Source organism: Chanos chanos, chromosome 5, assembly GCF_902362185.1.
Source record: "Chanos chanos chromosome 5, fChaCha1.1, whole genome shotgun sequence".
In the NCBI taxonomy this organism is placed as follows: Eukaryota; Metazoa; Chordata; class Actinopteri; order Gonorynchiformes; family Chanidae; genus Chanos; species Chanos chanos.
In genome coordinates this window covers 28,814,803-28,825,263 of record NC_044499.1, presented here as the reverse complement: position 1 = coordinate 28,825,263, position 10,461 = coordinate 28,814,803, and the positions used below count along the sequence as shown (strand labels likewise).

Here is a 10,461-nt window from a genome sequence, read left to right as displayed (position 1 = left end):
CCTGGAACTCCAGGGATCCCTCCCTTTTGCACCGATATGTCAATGTAGTTGTTTCTTGAGAGGAAGTCAGCCAGCCGTCTTGCTACAATACTGAAGAAGAACTTTCATTCCATGCTCAGTAGTGAGATTATCCTGAATTGGTCGATTCTCTTGGAATCCTCCTCCTCCAGGGTCCAGACCCCTTCAGCAAATCTCCACTGCTATGCCACCTTTCCTTTCCTCCAGATGACTCTAAGGATCTTCCAGAGTCACTTCAGTAGCAATGAGCAGTTCTTGTAAACCTTGTACGGGACTCTACTTGGTCAAGGAGCTGAGCTGGATCGTACCTTCTTCACAGTCTCCTGGACTTCTTTCAGGAGTGGCCCCAGACGTCAAATTCCTTGGTGGGAGGTGGTGGGTGTACGAGGATGTCACACTGCCCCAGCTTCTCCTGCCTGTGTTTCCCTTCACAATGATGTGTTTTTAAGTTTCCTTTTTTCTAAACTCCATCAGATAGCACTGCCATGGGGAGCAAACTGAACAAAAAAACTTCCGTCTGACTTCACTTGGTTTAATTTGATTTAATGAAACGAAAACAGCCTAACACAATTCTTTAATACAATCACTGACTATGAAAATTTTTCTTTAATACAGTCACTGACTATGAAGGTTTTTCAGCGACTAAATGATACTCTATCTGAGAGATCATATCTTATGCATTTGTTCCCACATGGTGGAGAAGAGTGGTTTGAGAAATGTGGTGGAGAAGAGTGGTGGACAGGGTGAGGCATGGAGAGGCAGCTGCTCTCCGTGGAGCACCAGACTAGAGCTGAATGTAGAATGTAAACCACACAATAGGTCAACCATTGGGCCGCAGCACAGAAAAAAAAAAACTCCTGAAAGCGAAATCATGAGGCAGAAAAAAAAAGAAAAAAAACTCCTGAAAGAGAAGTTATGAGGAGGAAAAAAAGAAAAAAAACCTGTTGACTATTTCAGGAGCAGTCGGGAGCTCAGTCTGAAGCCATTCATGTGGCATTCACCTGCGCTATTAAAACGTGGAAAAGAAAGAGGAAGAGATGGTAACAATCACACTGAGGTTGTTGAAAACAATATTACACATAAAGGAAAACCATAAAATCAGTGACTATATTTCGCCTGTGACGACAGCCACAGTTTTCATAATATCAATAGTCCTGACCCGGGTCTCATATTAGGAGTGTTCAATTAAAGCGAACAAAAGAACAGCCGGGAGGAGATGGAATGCAGAGGAGGTAAAGAGTGAAAAGAGAACTGTGAGAGGGCCAAAGACACAGGAATGCACATGTGTATGGATGGAGCTACGACACACTGATGAGCTTAATGGAATCCCCATTAGCCTGAGTCTGCAGCTGCCGTCAGAAGAAAGGATTTGAATGAGAGCCAGTCATGTGATTTACTTGAGAAGAGCAGAGTAGGTGTCTCCTTTACTGCTGCAATTCTTCACAGGACAATAAAGGATATTCCATTGGAGGAAAAATATATACATAGAGGTATATATATGTACTCAAACATGTGTGTGTGTGTGTGTGTGTGTGTGTGTGTGTGTGTGTGTGTCCAGAGACTTATGAATTAGGTTAGGCTTTAAACACGTGTTGGTAAATTACAGTTTAATCTTGCCTTTTTGTTCATGTGTTGAATATGCACACCTGAATAGTTGAATAGAATTTACATAAGACTGTTACAGATTATGGATTACTAATTACTTTTTGTGGAGAAGAAGTGAACATACCAACATACCAGTTCAACAAAGATAAAGAGTCACATGTCTCTCTGGCACAGTGAATAGGGATTCTGGTGGGGGTCTATAACAGAAGTAACAGGAGTTGTGGATGGGGCTATCTGACACAGGTAACAAGGATTTTGAGCAGGGCTTTCTAGGACAGTGAACAGAGGTTGTGGGCAGAGATCTATCATACAGCAGACAGGCACTGTGGGCGGGGCTCTGACATACAAGGGACAAGGGTTGTGGGCGGGACTTCCTTACACAGGGGACAGGGGTTGTGGGCAGGTCTCAGTATGATGGAACACAATGAAGGCTTGTTGGAACTTCAGAAGAAATGGAAGCTGAAAGTGTTCAATAACATTCTGTCACTAGAGAGAATTTTCCAACATTCAGTGTTTCTGATGTATTTTTCAGAAGACTGAGGTAAATTCTGAAATATTCTGTGGTCCATGTAACAAAACAACTGAAAATATCCGTAAGGCCACACACCTGGGAATTCTAACAACTCGACCCAAGATTTTCTTGTATAATTGCACATGCAGGTTGGTTATGTAGCAGTCAATGATTTTATACGACGTTTGATATTTTATTTACCATTTGGACAATCAAGTTCAATTTCAAAATACTATGAGTCCTTAAATTAAATAACATTATTCAATCAGTCCCATGATCTGGATCAATCATACATGAACCCTCTGTAATGTGTCTGCTTACCCCATGATAGAATCTGGTCAGTCCACACAGAGAGATTCAATATTTAACAGTTAATGGACTCAGTCAGTGTACTGATGAAGGAAGTCTATAAACTGTAAGAAACACATTTTCAGGTTATGTTCCTCACTTCAAATGGACTACCTATGTGTGAGATACTGTACAAAGGATATAAAGCACCATCTCTCGCTCTCATTTATGACAGACACGCACACACACACACACACCTGTCGATAGTAAATTACTGACCTGAACCAAAAGTTCGACCGGTTTTAATTGAAAGGTCAAAATTTCAATTTCACTTGATTGGATGCCTGATCTACCTTACACACCCACACACACACCACCCGACTGACGACTGACCCCTCATCTAACTTGACTTGCTCTTTAAAGCCATATATTACCACGACACCACAGCAGAAGTTAGAATTAATCCGAGTCAAATGGTGACGGCACTGTGAACTCCATCACTTATTCTCATTCGTGACGTCCCTCGGTAGCTTAAGCATGATTAATAACAGTCTCAATCCGTATATTTCTCATCGCCTCTCAGGCAGAACGGTGCCTGCGATCTCACATAGGCTTCCATAGCAAAGCGGAATGGAGCAGGGTGTATCACCACCTCCTGTTTCGGCGTTACAGACGTACGCTACAGTTAAGCTTAACTTTGTCGAATAGAATGTATTCCTTTGTAAAATAACCTTCATGTTTAACTCTGAGGCGCAAATGTGTTGTGACGTGTTAGGAGATATAAAAAATGAACACAGAAAAATCGACAGAACTGCAAAGTGATTCGTCACGGCGGGAAGTCATTTTGGTACAGAGTAGACCCCGGTTCGATGTGGCTGCACGACCTTCAGAGAGATGGGTTTCAGTTCGTTTGTGGTCCTGCACGTTTGCTGTTAAATTTACAAGAATCAGACATTCACACACTCTTAAAAATGAGAGGCGCACCGATGTAATTTTGATGTCAACCCTTGTACATCACAGAAAACGGGTTCCCGGACGCTGGGGGGTTAGACGCACTTCTCGTGTCAGAATTTGGAGTGAACTAAATGTTAAGCTAATTAAGTTCAGTTCCTTCCCAAACGATCGTTCGGCACTCTGAGGTTATATATCACTGTTTTCCACCAGAGAAGAGTGACTTCAGAGAGCTGCCCAACATCACTGACTTCAGGGCAGCGCTGGCGTGTTGTATGCAGATGGCTCATTTAACCTCCGCTATTAAACAATCTCTTTCCTTTTCTGAAAACCAATTTCAGTAGCCGATGTATAGTGGCTTGGTGAAATCGTCTGGTACGATAATTCCACACATATAATGCGAATCGTTTCTTCAATTTTCTGTCCTAAATTGAATCGTTTTAGTCTTCTCTGCATGTGGTCTGGCTCCAGCTTTTAGACGAGTGAACAGCGCCATCCTTGGTCTACAACAGAACTAAATGAGAGTTAGAGAGTAAGAGATTCGTTATTCTCTGGGTACGTAACGCCATCTATTGTCAACAAATTTAACGGTTTCTTGAAACGAACAGGTGTTCCTTTCGGCTAAAGAGGTGAGAAATGCAGAGAAGGGAACATGTTGTAACAGAGGAAAAAGACTAATTTTCTGTTTGACAACACTGGCGTCACCTCTTTATATACGTTCCTCTCTTAATCTCAGCTCAGTCAATTTGCAGCCTATAGGCCTACTATTTACCGTAGACATCATGTCAAAACAACATTAAAGAGTACCTGACCTAGAGTAAATGTATTGTCTATGACACGTTGTCTGTCGGTAGTTTATAGGTTCCATTAGGCAAACGGGCAAGGGAATGCGCTGGGGGGGATTTCGGAAGAATTAAAGCCATGTGAAGGAGACAAATAATCAGCCCAAAAAATTAGATTCGGTTAGAGCTACCTCTGTGCCCGAGCGTGGCGAAAAGCGGAGTGTGGTCATGGTAATTAGAGTTGTGCCGTTGGTATTGTCTGTCTTAATAAATGATCTGTGGGGCAGGGTCGAGGTCCCGACGGAGGCACGGCGAACTGCCACTCAAAATCCGACTGTTTAAATTAATCAACCCACGCTATGCCAGAAGTGTGAATTATTCACAGGGGTGTGCATCGCATTTGAACTTGCCGAGCCCAGTCGAACTGATGTGCGTAATAATGCGTTAATCATACTGCAGGTACGGACGTGATGGATTAGGATTGTGAGTTAACGTTTTGTGTCTGAAAAGGCTGACATTTCTTTTGTAAAACACGCTTTTGTAATATCCACTGATGTATGAAATGAAATGAAAGGGGTATGTGTTTGAATATTGGCCAAGTTTCTCTGACGTTTAGACGATCGACACGCAACGTGATCTCCAGACGTTCCGCCTCGCTATGGGCTGACATGAACTGACAAACAATAAGTGAATATACAAATATATAGCATAAATCTATGTATAGACTGCAGAACCTACACTGACTATCGTGTAAATGTCTAGCCGATATATCGTGTATTAAATATGACAAATGGATTTTCTGTGGACTTCAGAGTACTAATGGCGTAAAATTAAACAATTCACGGTTGGTGAACTGATTGCTGTTACATTTGTCTGTTATTTCTCGGAGCAGATGACTCAGTACATGCTTTTAAAATGACAGTTTTAAGAAGATTCATGATGATGCCACACCGATAGGTTTCGCTGTTCGGCATGATTTTCATTTTTTGTTTGACCCTATGGAGGCGCCGTAGTAAATATATATATACCGAACTGTGGCGGAAGTACCGCCCCTTTTCCCCCTCACTTGCAGGCCGTGTAAGTACAACTGAGAATCTGTACTAAATACGATCTTCGAAAATATAAACCCATCCTAACATCTTTAAAAAAAATAATTCAATATAATGTCAACTAAAATAATGTATAGTAAGCATAGCTCATATTTTGGAGTTTATTGGTACTTTTGAGTGATATACTCAATATTGTTAATCTGTGTCCTGTCTCAGGGGTTCAGCACGCCTTTGGAAGCAAAATGGTAAGTAGTGTGTGAGAGAAACTCTAGGGTCAGTTGTTTTACCGTCTGTTAAGACTTGATGCATTTAAAAGGTACATGTTGCAGCACTCTAGGTTTTATTGCCAGTGTTGCCCAGTGCACGAAGAACTACTTGACAATACAGAGTAGTTCTCGTTAGCCTAGCTATGTGGGGATTCATGGGGGAACGTTGGAGACAGATCTATTAATTTTATCACGTTCATAACGAGTCTGTCTCATGGACTCTGGGATGACAGTTTTCGTTTGAAATAAAGTTAATGTTGTGCTTATTGAGAATGTCTGATTACTGATGGGTAAGGCGTGGTAGTTTACCTATAAGGTTGTGTTTCGCCGGTTGATAACATGTTGCTACCATGCTGACGTTAGTTAGCCAGCTTTGCACATGACTGAAGTGTTGTGTTGTGGTAACAACAATTTAAGTTTAAACCATTATATAGCGTGGTGTTTCTTTGACTGGTTATCTCTATGAAACCGTCACATGCGTTTTTTGGCAAGTAGTCCAAACACTCCAGTCTTACTCCCGTGCTGGGCGTGCACTTTCATACTTGCGACAGAAACGATGGACCTAGTGCTAAGACCTGAAGTTCGCATCCAGGTTTTAGTTCCACCGGTCCACCTACACACTAACACGTTGTTATCTTAAATAGGATAGTTACCAGTATGTTAGTCTTGTGGTATGAATGAGTAGCAGTATGAGTTCGTGCTCTGCTAACCGTATCGTGTCCGTCTTCCGTTACAGCCACGCAAGATCGAAGAAATCAAAGATTTCCTGCTAACAGCAAGGAGGAAGGATGCTAAATGTAAGTTCCAAATGCGTTCATGATTGAAATTCGTATTGCTCATCTAGAGTTTTGGCGGCAACTTGCCTGGCTCACCTTTGACCCCCGACATCTGGCCCTTTCCTTACTCCAGTTACTGTTTCTCATCAGGACCAGTACATCACGGCTGTTAAACACCAGTGGATAGGGTTTTTTTGTGATCTTCTTGTCCCCTCTTGCAAACTTGCTTTTGATTTGTCTGTGTTTGCTGTATCGGTCAGTGTTTGGTTTTTCAGTATCAGGGCTTGTGAAGTAGTATTGGTCCACGGTGAAATCTCATCTTTTATATGAAATCAGCTGCTTTAGTGTCAGACTGCTTATTGGCATATAGATGACCTGTCCTGATTGGTAATTTCTGAGTGTGATGCCAGTTTTGCATGCTCCCTCAGTTTGAGAACATTTGTTCCAAATGAATGGTTAATTCCACTCTGCTGCTTTGCTATAGGATGAAAGTTAGATTTAAGATTGTCGTGATGCGTCAGTCAGTTGCTAGGACACTTGCCATTCCAAAAACCGACGTCTCGTGGCCATTGTGTGAAAGTTGAGTGCAGTCGGGTTTATTCTTCAGTCCAATGTCACTGACCCATCCATTTACTGACACGGGGCTAACAGCTCTAGGTGTACACACAGGTGGCGAGTGGGGATGTGTCTGATCTCCACTCTGTAGTGTCAGGGCTGAGGGGGCGGGGAGGTTAAAATGAGACAGTCATGCATTTTAAAAACATGAACTGCGCCCAGGTTTTCGTATGGACTTACCCTCTCCCCGGTCTCATTGCATGAACTGGAGTGTGAAAAGGATGTGGCGTCTGTTGTACTGGGTCATAATTTGATGTTGGTAAAGAATTTGAATTTGGTTTTATTTTGTTTAGGAATAGTGCTCTCTCTCTACAAATGTAACGTGTTTGAGTGTTTACTCTTATGCTTTTTCAGCCGTCAAAATCAAGAAGAACAAGGACAATGTGAAGTTTAAGGTCCGCTGCAGCAGGTACCTGTACACATTGGTCATTACAGACAAGGAGAAGGCAGAGAAGCTCAAGCAGTCCCTGCCTCCAGGTAACACACAGCCTGCCGCTATGACACTGTGCCAGTCTGATCTTGATCACTGGTCTCTGTCAGTCATGATAAAGTTTGGGGGTTTTTGACTGTTATAAAATGCATCCCTGATTGCTTCTGTGAGTCTGAGCTGTGGTTTGTTAGTCTTAGACATATCTCTCAGAAGTCTGTGCTGTTGAATCCTGGCCAAGTGCAGCTTCAAGTCTGTGATAACAAAAATGTAAATCTAGTCAGCTAATGTCTGTAGCATTATATTATAGAGCCAAGGGAGTTCCTGACCACTGGAGGAATAGGACTGGTTTAATTAAAGTCACGCAAGTTGTCTTGTCACTGCGGGCTTTCTCCCATGCTCACGGTGAATTCACAGACTTGCTAGAGCAATGATGGACCAAGTGCTGAGTTTTTGTTTAACCCGGAAACTCTGTTCCACCGGTTCCCTCACAGACGCTGTAATGCTGGAGAACCTAAGTGCTCAGGTCCTTATGATGTGTAGATCAGTTCTTTAAATGACAGATCGCTGTCTGACATTTCTTTTGGACATGGTTAGCATCTCATTTTATTAGAATGTGTGAACGCAGATGAATAAATTTAGACTCTCAGTGTTTAATTTCATAACAGGACTTTGGTTTTTCACATGACTTGAGAAATGTTAGTCTAGACCTCAGTTTGCAGATCAAAGTTTGAAGAGGTGTATTTATGTCTGAGGAAGTTCGATTGCCCTTTTGAGTTTAACTGAATGTATCTTTGTATTCTCTCTCTACAGGTCTGGCTGTGAAAGAGCTGAAGTAGATGTCTCTCCTGTGTTCAATATTGTAATAAAAATGAGGGAAAAAAGTTTTATTGTGTGTGTGATCTTTTCATATTAAAAATAGCATCATCAGTCTTTGTGTGTAATAACTGACCATGTCTCTGAGCTGATGTTTTCTGAGTCTTGTGTGTCAACAGTAACAGAATTCTGGCTGTGTCAGCGGTTAACTGTGTCTTGTATACCTGGACATCTGCAAAGGGAGGATGTTAGCAAGCTTACATCAGTATCTAAGGATAAAGGTGTCAATCACTGTAGTTTGGCTAATGTGCTTAACTGGCCCTTCTATACACTGGCTGTAAACTGCCCCACATAAAAACGTCCTTTTTTTCTGTTTTTCTGTACGTAGTGCATTGTTAAAGAACAATTGCCACAAAGCAGGAGATTTTAGTATAGTGGTGAGTATCCCTGCCTGTCGCGCGGGAGACCGGGGTTCGATTCCCCGACAGGGAGCATATGCAAACCTTGTAGGGGCAGCTGTGGTCTAAAGGTTAGAGAACCAGGCTTGTGACTGGAGGGTTGCCAGTTCGATTCCCAGGCCCAACATCCACGGCTGTGTGCCCTTGAGCAAGGCACTTAACCCCAATGTTCCCCGGATGCAAGGAATGCTACCCTCTGCTCCTGCGTCTGGTGTGTGTTCACTACTGGTGTGTTGGATGGGTTAAATGCAGAGGACAAATTCACTGTTCACAGTGTGTGCAATCACCGAAATTTAAATTACTGATGTTATGCTCCATAGACCAGTGCTGCCGTATCCACTGCCTGGTCATTACATTTTTCATTTACCTTTATAACTCTGTTTTTTGTTTGAACCAGTAGCACACCTCAATGACAAGCAATGTCCCAAACTGAAAGTCCACTGTATCTGAGAGATGTCTGGCTGGCTGCACCATATTTGGAGCTTAAATAACTGCAGTGTATTTGCAGATGGCTGAAGTTCATATGAATGATTAACTGTGTCAGGTAAATCATCTGTTTCAGTCACTGTGATAGGTTCCTGTGTAACTAGAACTGTGAGCCTTAGACCATCCACTCACACAAGGCATGAAGAAATGAAGTTCGTGTAAAATGTAAGCAAGTGTGACACACCCAAGTTTGCTAAGAATAAGGAGTTCTTCAGTATGAGCTTCACAGAAGTAGATATTGATAATAGATAATGTAGTTAGTAGATTAGATAAATAATGATAATAGATAATGTAGATAGCAGATAAGGTAGATAATGATAATAGACAATGTGGAAAGCAGATAAGGTAGGTAATGGTAATTTAGAGTCACTGGCCTGGGCATGGAACACTGTCCACACTCCCCTGCCCAGTCTTGCTTTACTGCTCTGTTGACAGTGGCCAGTCAGTTTGACCTAACTGTTCAGTTAGCCTCTGGACAGTGATCTGAGGAGGGTACCACAGTGTTCCAGAGTCTTCTGCCCAAATGCATCTCGGGGGAGATCAGGGTTCCCACCAAATGCATCTCAGGGGATATCAGGGTTCCCAAAGTGTTGTCCCTATTCTGTAATGCACAGTCCCAGTGTCATGCTGATCTCTCATTATCACACACAGCCCTGTTCTGAGGCAGAAATTTGGCTGTAATTAACAGATGAAGACAAAAGGCTGTAGGACCTAAGCCCTAGAGAACTGGACTACTGTAAACCCGCACTGGTCATTAGACTGATGAAAGGTCATATGTGCAAGCTAAGCATTCATTCCTAAAATAGTCAGTTTAAGTTAAATTTGAGCTATCTTTGGCCTTAATCACTGCTCTAATGTGCTGAGGAATTGTTTCTGGTCTCAAATGAGAACCAGTGAAGTTCTGCCTTATTTCTCAGTTGATTGCTTGACTACTCACAAGTGTGTTCTGTTTCTTAAAGTGAGAGAATACTTTGGGAAAATTACTGCGGCGTGCTAAAACAGTCTTTGTAATACTGTGTTACATTCATCTCCACACTTTTTGGATGGTGTCGTTACAAATGACCATTGTTAGTTTATATCTATCACTCTCCATTTTCTACAGCAGATGGCAGTGTTGTAATAATTAACTTTCAGTATTGGGTAACCAGGTCAGTTTTCTGATAAGCAATATATACAATAATAAGTATAATGAACTGTGTTTCTCGGTTATGATAAGAATTCATCCAAAAGACAATTATCACTTAATAAAGTCTGGAACAAGAGTGGTTGTAGCTCTTCACCCTCAGTTTATTCACGATAGTCATCTTCTCTTCAGCCGCTCGAAACTCTGCCCCCTTTCCCATAGCCTACGTACGCGAGCTCGTCGTGTGGAAACCGCTTCTTGTTCGACGGACCGCGTGGTAGAGCAAAGTG

At 42.2% G+C, this 10,461-nt stretch overlaps 1 protein-coding gene across 1 annotated transcript; it reads left to right on the top strand.

Annotated features, from left to right (window-relative positions):
• The first annotated feature begins 5,210 nt into the window (after positions 1-5,210).
• rpl38 (ribosomal protein L38) lies at positions 5,211-8,175 on the top strand. The gene is made up of 5 exons (XM_030773843.1): positions 5,211-5,232; positions 5,421-5,449; positions 6,207-6,267; positions 7,216-7,338; positions 8,102-8,175. Exons 2-5 carry the CDS (start codon positions 5,447-5,449, stop codon positions 8,125-8,127), a joined length of 213 nt encoding a protein of 70 aa, XP_030629703.1. The 5' UTR covers positions 5,211-5,232; positions 5,421-5,446; the 3' UTR covers positions 8,128-8,175.
• Positions 8,176-10,461: the final 2,286 nt, after the last annotated feature.

Bases quoted from the DNA above. Each gene is read 5' to 3' on its own strand.
- rpl38 (XM_030773843.1), top strand. The intron at 6,268-7,215 runs GTAAGTTCCAAA...ATGCTTTTTCAG, and splicing joins AAGGAGGAAGGATGCTAAAT to CCGTCAAAATCAAGAAGAAC. The intron at 7,339-8,101 runs GTAACACACAGC...CTCTCTCTACAG, and splicing joins CAAGCAGTCCCTGCCTCCAG to GTCTGGCTGTGAAAGAGCTG.